This window comes from Neopelma chrysocephalum, unplaced genomic scaffold (assembly GCF_003984885.1).
Source record: "Neopelma chrysocephalum unplaced genomic scaffold, ASM398488v2 Primary Assembly neopelma1_88, whole genome shotgun sequence".
Classification (NCBI taxonomy): Eukaryota; Metazoa; Chordata; class Aves; order Passeriformes; family Pipridae; genus Neopelma; species Neopelma chrysocephalum.
This window is the reverse complement of record NW_020897750.1, coordinates 4010320-4032357: the sequence shown is the minus strand read 5'-3', so window position 1 is coordinate 4032357 and position 22038 is coordinate 4010320. Positions and strand designations below refer to the sequence as shown.

At 38.4% G+C, this 22038-nt stretch overlaps 1 protein-coding gene and 1 long non-coding RNA gene across 13 annotated transcripts in view; one reads left to right on the top strand and one right to left on the bottom strand.

Annotated features, from left to right (window-relative positions):
- MAPK10 (mitogen-activated protein kinase 10) overlaps window positions 1-22038 on the top strand; it is a 198023-nt gene that overhangs the window by 29085 nt on the left and 146900 nt on the right. Inside the window, exons 1-3 of one of the 12 annotated variants that reach the window (XM_027692826.1) lie at window positions 10359-10450; window positions 10726-10834; window positions 15199-15318. The exons of 4 other annotated variants lie outside the window; for them this stretch is intronic. In XM_027692826.1, the coding sequence (XP_027548627.1) occupies window positions 15311-15318 (8 nt within the window). In that variant the 5' untranslated portion in view covers window positions 10359-10450; window positions 10726-10834; window positions 15199-15310. 7 more of the 12 variants (XM_027692827.1, XM_027692829.1, XM_027692831.1 and 4 more) reach the window with 7 other exon arrangements.
- On the bottom strand, window positions 6103-10310 carry LOC113972119. The gene is made up of 3 exons (XR_003535772.1): window positions 10198-10310; window positions 6685-6778; window positions 6103-6250 (listed from the first exon to the last, which is right to left on the bottom strand). It is a non-coding gene; the product is annotated as an uncharacterized LOC113972119 (long non-coding RNA).

The window sequence follows — 22038 nt, the reverse complement described above, 5'->3', positions numbered from 1 at the left end:
TAACTTGCTTTTATTTTTCATGTGTTTTTAGAACAAAATCTGAGAACTTCTCATCTCATTTCCAAGAATTTTCTATGTTAATGAAAGCACTTCTTCAGAAAGCGATGCAACAATGCAGATTATGAGATTATTTTGGAGAACTGTTGGTTTAAAAATACAGACAAAATATATTTCTATCTTAAAGGTAAAAAAAAGGCTGAACAGATGCAAAAGTGGATCAGCTTTGAACTTTTTATAAGAAATGTTAAGTTATACCTATACAAACATTCTAAAGACAGCACAACTTTTTCTGTGGTTCAGTTAATAAATATGCTTGCAGTTGGAAATTATTAAAATTTTGTTTAATAAAAGTCAGTTGAAAAAAGGAGATATATAAGCACTGTTTGTGTAGACTTCATTTATTGAATTTGTGCAGTGATCACTGAATTTCAGGGTAATTAGTTTTGCTGTTATCGTTTGTGCCTTTGTTTCCTCCAAGAGACTTTCTCACTAATTTCTGATTAATTCTATTATTTGATGGGAATTTCAAGAAGTAACTTAAAAAAAAAAAAGTTCTTTTCTTCTGAACCTTGCAATTTAAGAAAAAGGTAAATATGATATTTGTGTGAAGGCAGTACCAGGTTCAGAAGTGATGTCATTAACATTTATTACATTACATTGTTTAAATTAATGTTTTTAATACATATAATTTCTTTCATCCCAAAGGCACTTTACAAAATACGTGTATCAGCTGTCATCTACTAGATGGGTTAATGCTTTGGTGATTCCTCTAAATGACATATTGCATTCAAACAAAAGATCTTCAGTGTCTTAGTCAAGATTGATGAAGATTCATCGAGGCACCTGATGCTTTGTTTCAGAAGAAAAGTGCTGTGCTTGGAAGGAATCCATGTCGAGATTACATCTAGAATCTGTGATCAAAAGAAGGAACAAAATACATTTCGTGGGCATCTTCCAAGTCATAGTTTCATGCTGTAACCTTGCTTTATCTGTCTGTGATAGCAACGAGAGATAAGCTGGAGTGTATCATAAATTGCATCTTGACTTGGAGAGGACAACAGGCATCTGGCTAGTGTAGAGTTGATGTCCAAGGACATTAGGAGCCCAAATAGCATCGATACCAGTGTGATATGAAATGCTGCAGAGAATATTGTCTGTTATCTAGCTCCTAATTCAAGAGGGATGTAGTTCTCCTTAGTGTCCTTTGGACATACTGTCCAAACCTGCATAGATTGTCTTGGACTTCATCCAATATCTCAAATAGCATCAAGTGCTTATGATGAGATGACAAGCTTGTGCTTCATAAGGCTCACCCAAGAGCGTTGTTTGGATTAAAAGTGTACCATTTCCATAATGTGTTTCTTTCCCTTGAGTCCAGAGCAAATAAAACAAATCACTGAGGGAAACATGTATGGGATAGACCTGCCAGGTAGGTGTCAATAAGTAGTGTTCTCTGGTTTTTCTCCTGAATTTTGGCTCCAGTAAAGTAAACATGGGGTGTCATGGAAGTTTGCAATCGCCCTCATCAAAAATCACTGCAGATAAATCAAATCCAGTGCTATTTTTCTCTCTAAAGTGGCCAGTTGCTAAAATATGATTTAGAGCCTCTCTTTCTCTCTTGAAAGGAGATCATAGAATTTTCTGCAGATTCTGACTTTGATTTTGTTTTTTTCTTGCAATAGTCAGTTATCTATTTCAGTAGATGTTAATCTTGAACTTTTGACCTTCCTTAACTTTCTTTTGACTTAAGAAACAGGAATAACAATTTTTTCCCTGAAATATTTCCCCCCTGTCCCACCATGAAAGCACACTATGATGCTGCAGTCCCTCTTCAGTGATATAATTAGATCAGTTATAAGAATAGTTCTTGAAATGGGCCTCTGCAAACTATTCCCAGTCAACAGAAGTGGTTCTCTAAGCCTTGAAACCTTCAGGCAGGTTATGGTCTTGCCTTTCCTGTCAGCAGAAATAATGCAATATTAAATTGAGGTGTGCCAGGTCCTTTTTTTTTTATTTTAATTGTTTATTTTCCAGCTTTGCCTAGGTTGTTATTCCTATCACTGGCTGTAGATTTATCTACATGTACAAGATTATGCGACTGTCTAGATCAGATACTTTTTTCCGGTATAGGTACTCATGGACACTGATCACACCATCTCTGTTTTTTCAGTGAGGTAAAGAGAACAGGATCCTTTTGTTTCTCTAGCTTAGGCAGAATTTGCATGAATGTGTGAGGTTTTTTCTTTTTTTTTTTCCTACTTGCTGTTTCTATGACATTCTTTGCAATATGGCAGAATGAAATGAAGAAGTATGCTGAGCCAGTGAAGAGGGGGAAGGGCTAGAAGCACAGATAGTGTCTAAGTGAAACAAGAATGCCTGGAAAACGTGAATAGCTCGGTTATATATGAGCCATTACTTCATTTATAAAATTGAAATATGTTGGCTTCAAATTACACTCTTCGCATCACTGTTCTGCACCTTTGGGGAATTACAGACCTGTGGAGCAGAACCAGTTTGCACGTTGTCCTCACTTAGCTGTTGTTTTTTTCCAGAATCAAAATTAAAATATGGTGCTTAATGTTGCTCTGCATAATGCTGTATGACAGAATCATCTGAGTATGTCATGGAAGTAACAGCTTCAAGGGTCGTCTTCTGTTTATCTTCAGCTGTGCCTACTGCTTTGTCTTGACAAAGGCTATTGGAGTGTGACATTTGATTACATTTGTATCCATTCTGCCTTGCAGTGGTCACTAATAGAGACCTTGGATTATGTTAGGAGTTGTGGAAGGAGGAGGAAGCATGGTTTTTCAGGTACTCCTCACATTTCTCTGGCCCCGTGCCAGCGCTTATGACACAAAGTGAGAGATGCAGTCTGAGCTGCTCCTGCTAAGGTGAAGCAGCTAAGGCTCCCTTTGGTAGGTTGCCTCAGATGGGAAGGTTTCATGCTGATGCTGGTACAGCATGATGTGTAACAGGCACTCTCCTGCCTTTGTCCAGCATTTGAGAACATTGCAAGCATGCCTTAGGCACCAAATGTGGAAAGCAAGTGTGGTGAAAAGAATTTTTGCATACTTTGATAACATGCGTCCCATATACAGTGCACTGGGTAGTTAGTTGACCTACCTATCTCACCGTGTTTTGCTGTGAATGAATTTTTTACAAATCAAATCCAAGTTTAGCTCTTCTATTTTTTCTTAACTCACAGGCAATGCTGGAGTCCTCAGGGCTAGTTTCTGTCTTTATGAACTGCAGTCTTTACAACTCCCTAGTTTAAGTGAAACCTTTTTGAACTATTTCTTGGGCCAGGGCTGAGATAAATTAAAATGTTCAAAACCACTTTTTCATTATCTAATCATTCTGCTCCCAAAGGGGAACAAGAACACCTTTGAAATGGTGTATTTGGAAGAAATACTTGGGGGAACCAAATGCGTGGAGATAGTCAACCCAGATGCATTAAAATAAATGGATCATGTGCTGCTAATTCGGACATTCTGTAAACCTAGTCTTTGTTGGAACTGTTTGGTTGCCTTCTGGGAGCAGAGACTTGCTCATGTGCAAGAAATGTGAAATCAGGACTTGGTAAGTGCAAAGCATCCCCAGGTGAGCTTGAGAAAATGTGGATGAGTTGTCCAAGCTCTTATGTGAGAATTAAATTTAAGAAATGAAACAATTTCTGAGCAAATAATGTACCAAGAAAGCCTTTATAAGAAAAGGTGATAAATTAAAAACTTTTGAAGTAACCCAGGAACCAGAGTTTTCAGTAGCAGAGGTTTAGCTATGTCTCAGCAGGGAGCAGAAATCCATGGAGTTCACCAAATCTGGACGTGGATTCTTTTCCCATTTAGGTTAGTCTGTGCAACTTTGAATACAGCCATGTTTAGCCAAGAGAATTATTTGGCCCAGCTCTTCTAAATCCTACCTTAGGGAACATATTATTGTCATGGTAACATGGTGAAAGCTTTTACTGTTAACTCAAGATAGGAATTTATATTGTTTCAAAATGTATATTTGGAGCACAGCCTATTAATATAATAAATATTTATACAGCAGATAATATCTTCAGACAGGCTGGACACCATCTGTCACGGGCTGATTTCATTTTATGGCTGTAGCAAAGTGAACTGACAGTGTAGAATTTTTCACAGAAGTCAGCTGGAAGTGTGTCACGGTTTTCACATAAACCTGTGAAAGGTTGTAAATAATGGTCATGTATTCATGTTATGTAAACAGGGAAAGTACTTGTTTTGGGAAAGGATTGATTTCTGTTTGTTTGCATCCTGAAACAAGTTTAAATTCTGTTTAGTGCTCTACTGTACTGCAATAATTTATAATTGAATCTTTCATACATGCCTTATGTATCTCTGCAGGGAAAATTGAGCATGAAATCATTTGCTTTGGAAGAATTACTGAATACAGGAAATGGCAATTTTTATAATTAAATAAAACTTGAGCAGTTCATGGCATTATCTTCAGATGACAATTTAAAATTAAGGTTGTTTTCTTTTTCATAATAAACATTGAGTTTATGATACTTTCAGCATTTCATGTAATGTTTTATATCATTAGGACAACAAAACACCCATGATAAATTTATTCAAAGTTATATTAGTGCATTTTAGGTCATAATTATTTGCTAGCGTTTTATAGGACATACAGCTCTTGACAATAGACAAACCAGTTTCAAAAATGGCAGTAGTATTATTGTGTGCAGAAATAGTTTTCTTGATATGTGTGTCATCAAATAAGTACTAAAATATTTTTCACTAAAGATGCAGTAATTGAAGGTACGGATGAAATAGTTTCATGCCTATTAAGAAAATCCTGTTTTTCCAATACTTGTATGGTTTGTTATTCATTAAGTTCATTCCCTTTACTGAAGTAAGTACTTAGCAGTCCAGTTTTGTACATCTAATTCACTGCCTAGTGAGATATATGTGCATCCTGCTGCTTCTTAGTTAGGGGCTTTTTATCAGGACATCCTTTTTCTAATTATGATGGGTGTAAAGACTTGAACCCCTCTAATTTGTGTATTCATATGCCTGCATGCATTTGTGTGCACATTTCTTCTGTGTTAGTGGCTGTCTTGTTGCTGCTTAATATATTTATCTGCTAAGATTTGTTTTATCCTATACAAGAAATTGGTTTAGTAATGTACGGGTAACGAAAAGCATTTTGACTTGAAGAACCATTTTTTTCTGAACCTGCTCCTTTCCTCTGCTACATATAAACCAGGATTTCAATTTCTAAAATAATGCATTTCAGTAAAATACCAGATAGTCGCCTGATTTTGTAGTTGTTTGTACGATGTACAAGAAAGTGATCAGTGCAACTCCTTAGTCACTTGCTGTTAATCAGTCTGTCTTTTATGAATTCTTCTGAGGTATCTATTATTCTGATTTGCTGTCTCTTTCACTTAAAACCTCCCTTGTGGAAAAGCGAATCAAGTGAACTTGCCCAACAGCCGTGCCCTGCCCTGTGATATCCCTGCCTGTTCTCAGTCACCAGACTTTGTCTCCAGTTACACTGTTTAAGTGCAGCAACTCTGTATTGGTCAGGCCACCTGAAGGTACTGTTTATTTAGATTGTTCTTTTCAACCTCAGAGTTAACCAAAAAGCTGACATGATGCCAGTCACAGTTATTTCTCCATCTCAGGTTAGTTATGTTACATTTGTCCATTTGTATAGCAAAGTTAAAGAAATCCTGAGATTTAAATGTACACTTCTTCATGGTATGACAGTGAAGAGGTAGTAGAAGGAAAGGGGGTAAAAGGGGAGTAATAGGAGTATGTGTAGCTTCCTTAACTTTTTCAAAAGCCTCTCTCGACCATTAGTGTAATAATCATATGGAAAATGAAATAGCTTCAAAGGCCTCTTGATGGAGATGAGCACAAAATCCAAGATTATTATTTGTTTGGGGATACAGTCCAGGTACACCTTCACCAGTAATTTTTTCTTGAGAATGAGACAGAACAAAAGCAATTAAGACATTGCAAACTTTTGGATTTTGTTGAAACTAACAGAGAAGTTTAGTGCAATGGAGGGTTGTATATCAGACAAATGAGAGCTGCGAAAAAAGTACATTTTATTGCATCCTCAAGCTTGAAAAATAACTTTGGCACAGAGACTCTTGGATTTCATGTAGAATGGGCATATACCCAGGGAGAGCAGCAGTGGCGTTTTGTGTCTGGTTCCACAGACAGCCTGTGGCACACCTTCACTGTTCCACTTGAGAGTGCAATGTTGTAACAGACTGGAATCATAGAAAACCATGGCTGAAGGTGATGCTGAGAAGTCACTTAGTTCTAGCTCTAGCACTGAATTGGGTGGAAGAATTTGTTTTAGAAATTATTTGTTGCTTTATGCCTTAAAAAAATGAAAATACTTGCTCGCTAGGGTTTTATTTTAGTGTCCTTAATTTAATGTGATTCATTTGGCCATTGAGAGGAATATGACCTCTGTAAGGCAGGCAGAGCCGAATTGGGTGTGTAGCAGCTCTTAAACCATCACAGTTTCCAACCCAGTGCATTAAGCCATTGCCAATTTCAGATTGCTTTAGTATGCTGGATTGCAAACTGTGGCAATTCAGGAGTTGCTACATTCAGCCATCCATGCAGCAGGCTCTGGGAGAAATGGCATAAACTGCTTCAGCAATTCCAGTTTAGTCCTAGACATCACATGGATTACCTGTGAGTCACAGAGTGCTTCCATGGCAGGCAGAGTTAGTACTTCTGTAGTACTTCTGTTGTGGTAGGACCATTTCAGAAAATTCATATAAACACTGTTGAAGGTGAGCACAGAGTCACAGCTGTTTTCCTCTATTCTTTAAAAGCAGTGCTTAATTCTTATAAAGAGTGCCTCATTTACCTACATCTATTTTTATTTTTTTTAACTAAACAGCATCAACAAACAAGAAATTGGAAACACAGATGGACCAGAATCTCACTATGGCAGTTATTTTTTTAAGAGTGATCTTTTTGTTTGTATAAATACAGGACTGAATGTGAGCAACTCCTGACATAATTGTTCTCCAAACTTCAGTGTTCTCAGTATCTCTTATGAAAATCAGTGACAGAGGTACAGTCTAATTTTCATCTCCTGTGCTACAAATTGTATGAACTTTGTTTTGGAATTCACATTTGAAGTGAATCAAGATGTTTTGTACTAGAAAAGACCAACACTGAGTGCTTTTAAGGCCCTAAGTAGGGATACAAGAGAGCATGTCTACCAGTTAAGGTTGGGGCAGCTATTCTAGGAAACAGGTGCCTAAAATGATTTAAATTATTTGATGCAAATTGTATGCACTGTGTCAGGCCATTCCAGTGTTTAGCTGAGGCCTAATTCCAGTGTGGAATGCATTTTATGGCTGGCATGGTGGTGTATCTCGGCCCAGCCAGTAAACCATCTCTGCAGGACACTGTAAAGAGCAAGCTGTAATCATTCACGAATGTGGAGAGAAATGCTGGTTTAGCTGTTGAGCTCGGGGAAGCAACATCATTGGAAAAAGCAGCATTTAAAAAGCTGCGATTTTCCATTAGATATGTTGTTTCAAGGATAAATACCCTAATTAATCTCCAAAGCCTCTGACACCTCTGCAGGAGCTTAGGCTCTTTGTTTCTTCTCCCTTTCCCCAACGCCAGCCCTGTAATTATGTCAAAAGCAGCCACCTTTACCCTTTCTGCACCACCTATTTTCAAAGGCATTCTCCTGACTCACACAATAGTGTGGGTTTTTTCTAGAAAAATTATTCTTTACTGCATCCTGAACCTTTTGGGTAATACATGTGTTTGGGTAAAATATGAGTATGGACGTATTTTTAAGGAAAAGGCCCCTTTTTTTCAGATGAGTAACAAACTTGTGCATATAGGTGTACGTATATTTGTGTATGGTTGCTGTAGGTGGAGTCTTTCACCAAATGAGCAAAAGCCTTTAATAGGTGTTTGCCATAAAGAGACCCCCTCCAAAAAGAGGGTAATATGTAGACTTTCTTCAAAGAGGTAATTTCATTCTGGACTTTTGCCTAACAGTAATGTATTTTTTGTTGAAGAAGATTCACAACAGTAGTAATTTTTCAGGGTATTCTCTTTTCAGGGTATTCTGTAGGATCTAGAAGGGATGGAACCTTTCTCAGAGTAAAAGGAGGCTCCTTTGCTCGGAGCCCCTCTGCCTTGGAAGCAGAAGTACTCACTTCTTGTGCAAATATGATAGTAATGTCCTAGACACTGATAGTAGATGTGCTATGGTATGTGAGAAAGAATATTATTACAGAGACAAAAAGGGAATTAAGGGTTTTGTGTTTCTAAGGATGATGTGGAATCTGCCTGTTTAAATTTTTGTCGATGTTGTGATGAGAGTTTTTGTTTTTGTGGTTTTTTTTTTTATTTCAATATCTTGTAGTTACTACCAGTTACGGTTTCTGCTACACATCTTGCAGCATCTTTTTTGCCTCCCCTCCATCACTCAAAAAAAGTAGTTTAGTAAACTGTAGATTTCTGAAGCTTACCCAGTCAAATATGCTGTGGTTATTGAGGCCAGTAACTTGACACATTAAAACTATCAGGCTTATTGCTTATGTCTAATGTGCAGGTGTTTGCAAACTGTGGTGGAGATTGTGCCCTGCTGCCCTTGGTGCCTCCTCAGGATGCTGGTGACAATGGCAGGGTGCTCTCTGGGCACATAATGTACCTATGCATACTTCTTCACTATGCATCATCCAATCTTCTCTTAGTATAAAGCACAGTGTGGGGAGGACTTTCTGTGGTGATTGTTGGCTTGTGATAGAGCTGTTAAGTAAATTAAAAAAAAAAAGTGCGGAAGAGTTATAACTATAGAATTTTTTCTCACTGCAAATAAAGGTGTTCAGACCTTCATGCATGTATGTATGTATGTATGCAGGAATGATGCAGAGATCAAGATGAAAACCTTCACTTCCAAAAAATAAGAACACCCAGGAGAAACAGGCTAATGGAGAAAGGAGAGTGGTATATGTAGACAGAAATGGGCAATCGATAGCTCAGGGCCCAACCACAGCCAATGACTTCACTTTGTCTGTAGTTAGGAGTTCCAGGTCATACAGGATTGTGTTTGGCTCTGGGTGTGGTAAAACCTATGGAATATTCGGACCACTGGCAGGAAAGCTGCAGTGAGTTCCTTTGTGTTCTTTTTGACCAATGAAACTGATGTACTGAAGGAAATGGTTTGGGTATTTTGGCAAGATAGAAAGTCACCATAGTATAAGGAAAGGCATTGGGATTGTTCAGCCTGGAGAAGAGAAGGCTTTGGGGAGACCTAATTGCATCCTTCCAGGACCTAAAGGGAGCCTACAAGAAAGATGGAGAGAGACTTCTTATGAGAACGTGTAGTGACAGGACAAGAGGGAATGGATTTAAACTGAAAGGGGGTAGTTTTAGCTTAGATATTAGGAAGAAATTCTTTGCTGTGAGAGTGGTGAGGCAATGGCATGGGTTGCCCAGAGAAGCTGTGGCTGTCCCATCCCTAGCAGCGTTCAAGGCCGGGTTGGATGGGGCTTTGAGCAACCTGGTCTAGTGGAAGGTGTCCTTGCTCGGGGCAGGGGGGCTGGAAATAGATGCTCTTTAAGGTCCCTTCCAACCCAAAACATCATATGATTCTGTGATAATATTTCTGACTAGCTCTTATCCCAGCCTAAATCTCATGGAAGTCTAGTCTCATGGAAGTGTAGTAGCCTTCCAGTGTACTTTCGTTGCTGTTTAATGTCAGAAGAGAGGAGACACCCTGTAGTTTGACATATGCAGAACAAATGTCATCTGCTTAACTTTTCAACTTGAGGATGTTACAAGTCATCACCAACTCTACTTGATTCTATGAGCTCAAAATGCAATAGTTCCTCTGTGCAATGAGACTTTTTAGAAGTGAGATTTGGGACATTCTGGTAGTGGGCACAACATATTGTTAATGTGGAAATCTCTAGCAGGTCTTTGGGCTTCTAAGGGACTCCAGGAGTTGCCTTGCTTGTTCATGCAAGCAATATCTGCGTTCTATAGCTGTGAAGGAGATGTGTTGTGATTTATTATTTTTTTTAAAGTCTTTTTATCCCCCTCCCAAGCATGATACTTAATTGAATTTTAAGGATTTGGATGGTTTTTTTAGGGTGATGGGCATTTATGCCTTTGTATAGCAGCTAATGTAAACAAAAGAGCAGATCTACACTGCTGTTACTACCTTCCCTCTGCGCTGCCTAGCTGCCTGATGCTGCAGATGTCTGAGCTGCTGCTGGTGAGTGCTACAGAAGGCTGTTCAGCTTCCCTTTGCAGTCTGCTCTATCCCCTGATTCTCCAGGAGATACCGTAGCTGTGGCTGCAGATTAGATTTTTCTCTCCCTCCCCCTGCGAGACCTCTGTGTGCTTTGACGTCATGTGTGCTCCTTTCAGTTGCCATAGCAGCCCCATTCCCCAAGCTCTGCCTGTCTCCTCTGGTAGGTTCCACAATGGTACAGCCAGCATCACGCTGCACAATGGTTTCCAGGCAGTGAAAGAGCGTGATTCAGCAAGCCACTCTTCCCCCCCCCTCCCCTTTTATTTCATTATTATCAGACATTTTGCCTCCCCTTTTTCTGTTCTGTTCTACCCTATCCCCCAGGCTTTTATTCTGTTCTTTAAAGGAAAACCGTGATTTACCTCGAAACCAGCTGCCCATCTTTTTTTTTTTTTTTAATTATTATCATTATTTTTTTTCTATTATTATAAATAGCCCATTTTTTCCTCGGCACTCTTTGGAATGTGATTTAAAAATACCACCTAAAGTCGCAGTTTGGGGAAAAGGTTTCTGGACGAGGAGAATAGCTCGCAAGCAAGGAATGGTAGGTTGATGCTAATATTCTTTGACTAACTGCTTTTGCAGGGTGGGGTGATGAATATTGATTGCTGTTTAAAAAAAAAACAAAACAGGGGAGAGGGAGAGAGAGACACAGGTTAATGAAGTAAATTGTTAACCGAAGCAAGAAGGCTGCACCTGTCCATTTTGTGGCCAGAGAACCATCATTTTCCTGTGTCCGGGTGTGTATGATCTTTAATGTTTGGGCGCTGCAGGTGACCGGCGGTCGTGGGAGCAGGGCAGGGGACACATCATGGATGGGAGTGCGATAGCGCTTTACCAGCTGGCTCATGTAAACAGTAGTGTTTTACTCAGCCTCATCACCTCTAACGCTGCTTGGGGGCTTTGGGGGGAAGGAGGTGTCTTGGCTTGCAATTCAGTAGGAACGAGTACGTTATGTGGGTTATGTGGTCCATACAGAGCCATATAAAATTTGAATGTGTAAAAATAAAGAGAAAGAGAAGATAAGCAACTATAGGAGATTGAGAGGGCAGAAGTCTTGGCCTTTTGCAGAGTGGTTGAATAGGAAAAAAAAAGTCTGTGTGGGGAGAAGTGAGTGTTTGACAAACCTTGTCGGATGTGGGGATGGGGGTTGTTTTTAAGAAAGTGGCCTTTAATCATCACTCTTCTGCATTACTTGGGTGCAAGTGAACAACTTGGCCCATTGGGTTTTACAGAACCAACAAGAGCTTTCAGGAGAATTGTTTACAGCAAGCTACAGGCCAGTTATTTAAAAAAAGAGAATTAATTATCTGTAGATACTGCAGAGAAATCAATGTTGCTTTGCAGGGAAGTCCTCTGACAGCAAAGCTACTTCTACAGGAAGAAATGTTGGTTTTGTTTTTTACAGCAGAGAGACATTATTAAAAATAATACAAATTTTGACTTGGATAATTAAGTGTTAGAGCATTGTTTAATAAGCCGGCGGTGCTTCCAGTGAACCATGATGGGCATGTTTCACAGCATTCGTGTACAGAGTGATTGTAAGCTTGTTTACATGGGCTCTTTTTGCTGCATAGCTTCATGATATCCTCAGTGCAACCTTCCCCTCCTCTGATATGTTCACTGTGAGTTTTGCCGGAGACTTTTTTAGAGACAAACTGATTCTATAAAAATACAAATTTTGAAGAAAATGATGGCATAGAGTAGAGATTTATTAGCAGGAAAATACAAATTAGTATATTGTAAATGATCAGAGGAATCTGCAATCAGCTTGCTGGAGGACACAGAGCTTGTCCTGAGAGCCCAGCTTCAGAAAAAGAGAACAGGATGGTTTAGGTACTGCACAAGGCTGTTTGTCTCTGCTCACATGTAACCTGTCTTTGGCCTCCATGCCTTGGGAAAAGTGGAGTGCACCAAACCTCTCGTATTTTAACCCTCTTTCAAAACACTGCGGGGTAGTCACTGGTCAGGAATACTCTGAAGTAATATTTTCTTCTGTGGTCCTCCTGCTGTGTGCTCTCTTCCTGCTAGGAAAGGTGGCGTAGAAATACCTTTTCAATAGGCTCAGCTAATGACTTTGTCTTCCAGGGATGCAGATGTGAATGACAAAGGTGATTTGACCTCAGCCATTAAACAATATTCTTTTTCTCTGATCCTCAATAAACTGCACTCTTGTGCATTGCTCTTTCCTGCTGTTTCAGAACATGCATAATTTGTCAGGGTCCTGTTGTAATTATGGTTTTGTTGAGGAGTATTAGGATTATCCTAAATAGGATAAGGACAGAAATCACTTACCATGAAAAATAAGTTACCTTCAGCTGCCTCTCTGCCTGCTTGAAAAATGTCCTTCTCGTTGTTGCAAAGCTCCTTCAGTGCACACACACATTTTTATGAGCAGACCTTGGGGATGAGTGTTTTCTTGCAGGTTTGGGCTTTTTTCCCCCCCATAGTCAGTGGCTGGCATGTTTGTAGCCCTTTTTTAGAGGTTTAACAGTACTGGATCAATATACCATCAAGCAGCGTTACAGTACTGGGATCTGGCTTGTGGAAGCAAAGAGAGTTGTCAAAATTTCACTGCCATGGTATTGGACAATGTCATGAAGTTCGCCTGTAGTTTGCAGTCCATTGCAAAACTCATCTAATTTAAGGAAGAGCTAAAGGAGGCCCAAAGGAGGGTGGTTTTAGCATTGCTTTTGCAGACGACATTATAGTTTTGTTAAGACTTGGAAGAGAGAAAAGCTGCATTTAGGGAAAGGTCTCCAGCTTTAAAATCAGTAACCTCTTAAATTGTTGTTCAGCAGAAACTACCCAGTTCTTTAGACAATTCCAAATTACAGAAAATATCACCAGCTTGTTGATAAATTTTCAAATCAAAGTGAAGTGGTTTTTTGTTTGTTTGTTTTTATGGCAAGCGTTCTATACCCGTAGCCCCTCCCATTCCACTGATTACATTTTGAGCTTATAATAGCACTACTAGAAATGATGTCCTAAAAGCCTAGTGATTGCAGTATTACCACAGTTGCTGCTCTGTTATGTCATCAGGAGTAAAGGAGAGAGACTTCCCTGTCTCTCCCTGTATTATTGCACAACAATACTGAATATGGATATAACCTGGCTTTCAATGCTCATTGTCTGCTACCCTTATCTGCGACTCTTGCATACTTACGATTTTGAAGGCTACTTGCAAGAAAAATGAGCCTTCATGAAAGGGCAGCAGTTAAATTTAAAAAAATGCTGCACTTGCTGTGAATTCCTTTTTTTTTTTTTCCCTTCTGGCAGCACCATCTGTGGAGGCAGATATAAGAAAAAGTCTCTCACAGAAACAAAATCTTTTGTACTTGATTAACCGTCTGAAACTGATGGTCTAAAACTGAAAGCAACATACAATTTTAATTAGTGTGAAATATCAGGTGTTAAGGCTATGTTACCTTTCTATTATTTGTGATAGTGAGATTAAAGTAGAGATAAAAGGCAGCACAGAGGATGGGACAGAATTTCACAATCCCCTGTCCACTATTTGCGAAAGTTACGCAGCTGTCCTTGAGTTGCTATACTGTGTTTTAGCTTGATAGCTGTAAGCTTTGTTAGCAAGCTTTAGAATCTGTCTCAGCCAGTTGTTAGAAGGGAAGAACAGGAAATTCAGGTCCCAGTACTTTCCAGTCTTGTTTGTTTGTTATAAAATGAGATTTTTTTAATGAAGAATTTGGTGTATGAATTCACTAGTGGTGGTGGTATGTTCTCCTCAGCTTCATCTCTACAGAAGGGATGTAAAGTCATGAAAAAAGCTGGAGGTTCAGAAGAGCCTTCCAGTCAAGTCAGTAGCTGCTTCACCAGGATTCTACACTAAGAGGTCAGTAATCCAGGAAATTAAGAACTGCAATTTGAGGTGGGGTTTCAGGAAGCCTGAGTTCACTGGACCCAGTTCAGTGAAGTATAATGGGGCCTCTCTTGTTGGGTAGTGATTTTCTCATGAGGATTTTTAATCTTCTATTTTTAGTACAAGGTTTTAGTTCTCTTCTGAGATATTTGAAAACCTGTTGTGGTACAGGGGTATGAAAATATTGCCCAAACCTTCCGCTTAATAGTAATCTCTCAATTTTGTTCAGTGGTGAGACACTAGAGCACTGTGTGTTTGATTGTTCCATCTTTTATTCACTGTCTTAATACCAGAGCATTTGCTTTTTACCACATTTCTTGAGGTTGTCTCTCATGCACTTTGGCAGTAGAACTTCTTTTGTAATGTTTTGTTGTTTAAGAGGATGCTAGTTTGATAAATAGCAGTAATTCTCAGGCCTTTTCTTATGCCTGTATGTGTCCATATCACACAGTTTTTAAAGCTGTTAATAATGTCACAAGTCAAATTTAATTTCCATTCCCAGCTATTGGTGACAGATGACTGTGTACATATTTTAACTTGTTATAGGTAAAGTTTCTGCTCTTCCTTATTCCAAAGAAAAATTTGAAGATCTGACCTGAGAAAGATAGTATGGAAACAAAAATAATTATTTTAGAACAGTTTTATGACTTTTTTTATCACCATCTGTTGCAATTTGAACAGACTTGAATATGTGCTCCTGAGAAGTAGGGCCTTGATTTTTTAATTTTTTTCCCCCCTTTTTTTGCTGGTAGGGGAATAATCATGACACACCTCCCCCACTTAAACAGCACTTCATTCTGCATTATTTTCTCTCTCTAGCCTTTCTTCTTTGCATGGAAGAAGGGAAATTTATGGTACAGATACTGCCTGAACCGGATGCACTATGGTATAATCAGAGAAAAATCTCAAGTCTTTGCTATATGGTGTGCAGATACTGATATTCTGGGTTAGCTTAGTTTTTTGAAATTTTCTGTTTCTATCAGATTTGAAAAATAAACCCCAAATATTTCTTTCTCTTTTTTTGTGCTTAGGGCTAGTATTAGAAACCTGTACCAACAGCAGGCCAGACTCAAATATCAGCTATGGCAACCCATGTATGAAGTTGATGCCTTTGAACTATTTCCTATAGATGAGACATAGCACATGCTGTGGTGAGTCAACAATGTATTATTTTATAAAATGATACTCCTTGGCAAAAAAAAAAAGCCAAATGCCAAAAAAATGCTTAATGCCAAAGTGCATGCTGATTTTTTTTTTCTCCTTTTTCTTTTTTTGGGGGGTGGTGGAGGGAAGGAACATTATTGTTAAAACTTCTTGTAATTTTTAGTACACATTAGCATACTACTGTCATCTTATAATGAGTTTTTCAAGTGTATAATTTTAGCATTGTATAATTATCAGATGGAGCACATCAAGAATGTGGTTTCAGTGCAAGTTTTAATATAGCAAAATAATTTTTAAATGATCCTACGTATGCAAAATTTGGAGCATTATTTAAAATAGTAAAATCTGTTTTACTTCTGTAAAATCCACTATTTTACACCGATTTTTCTAACTACTGTTTGCACCTTTTTGATTTGGTGTGGGGGAAAGGAAAAGTTGTTTTGTGTCTCTGCGATGACTGAAGAAGATTGTGATGAATCCTCACAGAATTTTTGGACATATATCTCTTTATCCTGGGACAGGAAAATAAATTCTGAGAATAGTGATGAAAAGCAAATGGTCTTAGTCAAAACTACAGAGTATTTTTACAATCTTAAGACTGCTAATAATTTCAATGCGTGTTTCTTACATAATAAGTCATTTTGATTCTGATATTTTCTTTAAGTGGTTTTGGTAGACCTTTGGGAGATGAGGAATTTTTAGATTTCTCATGTAATCTCAATAGAATTATTGTGAAACCTTGTTACTCTTGACGGTAGCCAATTTTCTGCTCCAAACAGGTTTATATTAATTTTTTTCCCCCTAATACTATCTAGATATGTGTCAGTGTAGCCACCACAACCAGCACAAACTGAGAGTCAATGGCTTTAAAAAGAAGCCAGAGATTCAAGTTGGTCTGTAGACTTCAAGCAGGTCTTAGGTGATTTGGCCTTTGTCAGTGGCCAGATCTTACTCCTGGTGCTATTACACCAATAAGGTGTGGATCCAAGTCACTGAAGTGTTCTTACTGTTCTGTAAGGAGGTAGAACTGTTACTTGCAGATGAGGCAGAGAAGGAAACGCGTAGTACAGACTGACTGGTGGGCAGCAGTGGCACGAGGCTGATGTAACAGTGATGAAATGAGTGCTCTGGGGGCATGCCATTTTCATCCTTGGTAAAGCTGCTGAAAAGAATTAAACAGGTGTCAGTTAAATCTATTTGACTCTGCTTTGAAGTGAGGTGAGTGGCAGAAAGCAGTGCCTAATAACAGAACTTGTGTTCTGTTGCAATCTAAAGGGCTTCCCAAGGGGAGAAGCCATACTTTGGACATTTGTGGCATGAAGAGTCCCACCCTGGATGCTCACATCCTTATGGACATCCAGTGGAAGCAATTTATTTTAGCGTTTATGTAGAACTTTAAAATCTCTCTGTATTACTACTATGATATATTTAATTTGTTATGGCTTTTAAGGCCTTTTGTCCAAAGGTAATTCTTGCTAGCAAGACAACCTTCGTCTTGGTTTAATGTGTGGACTTCAGAAACTGTGACACTAAACCTTTCATATATAAATAGATCTGGGTGACTTTTGAATTCACAATGAAGTGTAAAACCATATGATTTTTTTTAATTAATATTCTTTTTTTTTAAATTACTGTGTTTAGGAGCATATAGGTAACTTGCTAGTTGTAGATAGTGAAAGTTTTAAATAAGCTAGCAACAGCAAAGTTTATATGATTTATGATAGTTGATAGAGTTGTACAAATAAAGGATTTTGTTAACATGTTTGTAATGAACAGTAGCTAAACAGATGTTGCATGAAATTTTCGTGTTGTTGTGTACATGTTAATACAATTAGCTGATAGTCATGGCACTCCAGTTCCTCTCTCCATTAACATTATTAAAATTATTGTATATGTAGAAAAATCACTTTTAGGAAGCTGAGCTTCTTAATCCCCACTCTTGGCAATTTTACATTTAGTAGTATACGTAGTGCTAATTTTGGAATACGGATACTCCTGTCTACAAGCAGTGTGACTTGATCATTTGTCCCTCAAGTCATGAAGATGTCTTTATCTTAATGTTGCAGCTACTGATATTGCTGTGTGGTATTTCAAGCATGCACCAATGGGTTCATGCACAGTTTCTGAGTTCAGTGCACGTCTAAGTCACCTCCTCCAGCTTTCTTCTTACCAATTTAGGTTTCAGGATGGCTAATCAGTACAAATAGCAGGTTTTCAGAAACAGTATATGAAACAAAAAAATTCAGATATGTCATAGGAAGAGAGTTACTTGAGAAATTTTCCTCCCAGCTGACATAATACTACTAGGCAAAAATAGTTAAACATGTTTAACAGAAATTAAGGACTTCAAGGTCTTGTTCTGAAGCTACAGCTCCACAAAATGTATCTGTAGGTGTCTTCAGGCACATAATACATTCCACTAACACATATTTAAAGCTTTGTATGTGTAGGAATTAGAGATGCAGTCCTGTAAATAAGTCTGAAGCAAGTGCAGTTTGAAATTTGGGGCCTTGATGTGCAAATGCTTATGCTTTCTGTGCGGGCTCTCTCCAGTTAATATCCGTCATTAAGGCAGATGCTTTGAGCATATGATTCTATTTACAATTCAGCCATGTCTGCTGATGAGAATGCAAACTTCCTAACTGTAGAACTTGTATGAGAAATCAGAAACCACATCTAAAACTTAACATATAACAATCAAAGTTAAATTAACTGTCAAAAAGCTTGTATAAATGGTCAGGAAAAGTAGCATTTGGAGAACCGAAGTCCTTATCAATATTCATCACAGAAAAGAGCAGGTAAGGAAAAAACTTGGGATATTTTGATTATCATAAAAACAAAGTTAATGCTCTGGGCAATTAGAGATTTTTAAAGCTGAGTTAGTAATTTTGGTAGAAGTCACGTGAGAGGAAGGCTTTGATACAGTTATGGAGAGAAGCAAAGTACTGGGATAAAGGAATTTTTGGGTTTTTTAAAGCACTTGAAGAAATATTTCAGGATCTTTCTATTTGTCTTTCTAGTGTCTTGGCTTCATATCTTGCTACTACAGTTGCATGTTTTTTTGAAAGACTGTGTTGGTTTCTCTTATGTTTGTCACTGTGTAAGTGTTAAAGTGCACAAAGAGAAATTCAGAACTCCATCTAGCCGAGTAAATGTAAAATATAAAAGAGCTCCAGTGAGATTAGTACAGTTACACCTGTAACTGTACTTTTATCAGACTTGTATCAGAGGAGCTTAGAGCACAATTTCCTCTGAGAAACTTGTGTTCAGCTCCTCTGCCTAATAGACAAGCCCTATTTATATTAAATTTCCAGCATATTATAAATGTAAAAACTTATCTGTTACTGATGATGGTGATGGAATGTGCAACATATTTCCCCTTGGAGAACTGTTGCCTTAGTGTATTTCCAAAAACTATTTGTCATGTGATCAGCTACATACAAACAAAGGTCAGAAATGACCTCTAATAGTCAACACTTCAACTATTCACCTTCTCTGCTTTTCAAGGAGGCTGGATTTTTTCCAGAAAGTGCTGAGATCTTCACTTTGAATTACAGATTTTGCAATGGAACCCCTTGATCACCTTTTATTTTAATAAATGTCACTGAAAATGCCCATAAAGGGAATTTTCCTGCCTTTGCATTTTTTCTTGTTGTTGATTATCTTTTTTTTTCCTTTATTTGGATTTTTTTGGTCTCCTAAGGATATTGATTTGCAGAATGTTTTCACTCCCTTTTTAATTCAGATAACATTATGAGGTTTTATGCTATTAGTTCTTATTCTGATTCATATCCCCTCTCTCTCCATCCCTGGTTTGTCTTTACTGATTCCCACAGCCCCTAAGATTAGTATTTTAATTAAGTTATATTGAAATGTAGCATTGTCAACTCTTGCAGTATTTGGGTTTTTTTAATGCCTTAAGCTAAGTGTCACATATATATGAGAAACTCTGATCTTTCTTTTAATAAAATGTAGGCTTTTTGTTCATATTCCAGGGAAAAATGAAGCTTGGAAGCTTCAAAAATGCACAGCCCTTCCACCAAGATTATTCCCTGGCCATATGTTAGAATATTGTGATCATATGACATGGTTCTTAGACATTTGGGCCTGATAGTCTTAAAAATAATATATATTTTTAAGTTAGTTGGAAAGTGAAGATTTGCTATGTTTGTGAATGCTTTTAAAGACATGGACGTGCCTTGTGCTGTACCTATGTGTATATTCCTCCAGTAGCCTGAATTGGCCTTGGGAAAGTCAGACTATTGGCACATTTAAAAAGTGAAGATGAAATCAATCTAAAATATTCAAGTGCAGATGTCTGCCTTTGGGGGATCTCCAGTTGTTTGGTTTCACTTTGAAATACTGATGGATGAAATGCTTTTATTCTGCCACATGTCAGTCTGTGCTTGTTGAAAAGGAGTGGACTTAATTTACAGCCTTGTGTCAGGTGTGACCTGTGAACATATCACATGAAATATTTGTGTCTGCTGTATTTTTTGAGTTGCTGATGGAAAAACTATCTCTGTACCACCTGCTAGTCTAGTTCAGTATTTGGCAGGCTCCCCTTCCAATCTTACGGAAAATATCCAGGACTACTGCTGTAGAATATGGGAGTAGAATGTCAGACAAATATCTTCCGAACCTTTGAGCATTTTTTCAGCGTGATTCTTATGAGTTGTATTAAAATAATTTGAATAGCCTGCAGAAGAATAAATGGAAATGCCAAATCAATAACAGAAGACACGGAGAATGGTGCCAGCGGAAAGGTGGAAAAGAGACCAAGACAGCAGTAAATTCAACTGCATTAATGGGTATGGCATATGAACCCATATTATATAAAGTGGTGGGAAGTATTTTGTTACCATGGGGTGAAAGATTTTGCCTGCTTCCTCTTCTAGGCTTGTTAGCGGGGTATATCTCTGTGCCTATTTCTTTGTGAACTGTTCTTATCCGAAGTGTCTTTCCTTCTCACAATCTGTCAACAGGAGTAGAAACCTGAATATACTTTGTAATACTGTCAACTTTTCCTCTGCTCACCTTTCCTCTGCCGTTGTGTGTGTTGGAAAGTGCAGGGAGCATTGACTGCAAGTGAAGAGTATGACTCTCCTAGAGAGAAGCATCCACAGTACTGGCAACATCAGCCACTACATTCATGCTCCCTGCACTAGGGTGTAGGTCAAGCTGGCTCAAGACAGCATTATGCTAGCTGCTGTACAGGCATTAGGTTAGCTGCAAGGTCCTGGGGCAGTCATTTCCCAGCCATAAAAAAGGGGTAAAACAAGTAAAACATGCACAGAGTTACGGATGCAATGCAGCCAGTATGACCTTAATGTCATGTTCCTTCTCTCTTAACTGCTGTGTTTTGGGGTGGAGTGTGGCAGACATGTGAAAGGACAAAGGATAATATACATGGTGAGCTATTCAGAGGTCATTTAAAGTCATTGTACATCCACAGCCTCATCTACAGCCCCTTAGCATCCTTGTTGTGTTGGACGCAGACTGCTTGCAGTGGCAAGTTGGCAAGGAGAGAGGGAACATCACAGGCACGGTGCAGTACATGTGCATTCTTAATGTGCTCAAATTCCTGGCAGGATTAATAAGAGCAATTCACCTGTGATGAGTTTGAGGAGATGTAATTATTAAATAGGCGTTCTTGAGCTGTTGGCTGTTGAATAGCTCTGGCTTGGTTTTATAAAAAAAAAAAGAACACTATGAATGTAAGAATAGTCAATAGTCTCACATGAAAAACCCATCTAGCAAAGGCTTCTGTCCTCTGTGGCCATCAGCTAAATATTTGGAGAAGAAAAGTGAGAATAAGATAAGCAGCCATAAATGTTTCTCTTACTGTGTCTTTCTGTATTTTGGAAGCAGTATTTTTGGGTCAGAAATTGTTTATTTGTGTTAAAAATTTTGCTTCCTAATTCAGCGTTTTCTGCCCAGTATGTGTTTTACGAGCTCTTTTCTAGGTGTGCAATATGAAGATCACATTCTGGCTGCATTAAGAATGCTGAGCTTTGGTTTTTACAAGTGATGCTGGGCGTAGATGTAGTCATATTCTGGAAAAAAAAAAATCTTCTTGTGTGAACCCTTTGTAAAACTGCAGAGGCTTTGAAAGTACTATGAAAGTATAATAGCATCCTCATAAAAATTTCTGATTCCTAGCAGATATGAAGTCATTACTAGAGTAATATTTTTACAGCAGCTTCTGGAGTAATTTATTGTTTGTAGCTCTGTCCCAAGCTAGTTTGTGTAGACCAATGCAGCATATAGAATCATAGAATGGTTTGGGTTGAAGGGACCTTAGAAGATCATCTAGTCCAACCCCCTGCCACAGACATGGCCTTCTTTCACTATTGGTAGGGAGACTTTCTAATGTGCTTCCTTACTGCCTTTGTTTAAAAATCTAACTCCAGTTAGGTATCCAGTTAGTAGGGTAACTTTCCTTAGAGCAGCATGTACGGGGCACTGAGCAGGTGCCAGTGCTGTCCGTTCTGGCCTGTCATTGCTGCATGAAAAGAGAGAAGAATGGGAGGATTTTCTTGATTTATAAGCTGTTAGGAATGAAGCAGAGCACACAGGAGAGAGCAGGATGGAATTCATTATCCTATGTTTCATGGAGTGGACGTGATGGTTTTTCTTGGTTGCACATCACAACCAGGTGACATAATGACCTAAAATGGTATCCAAATGTTCTTGTTCTTGTATTC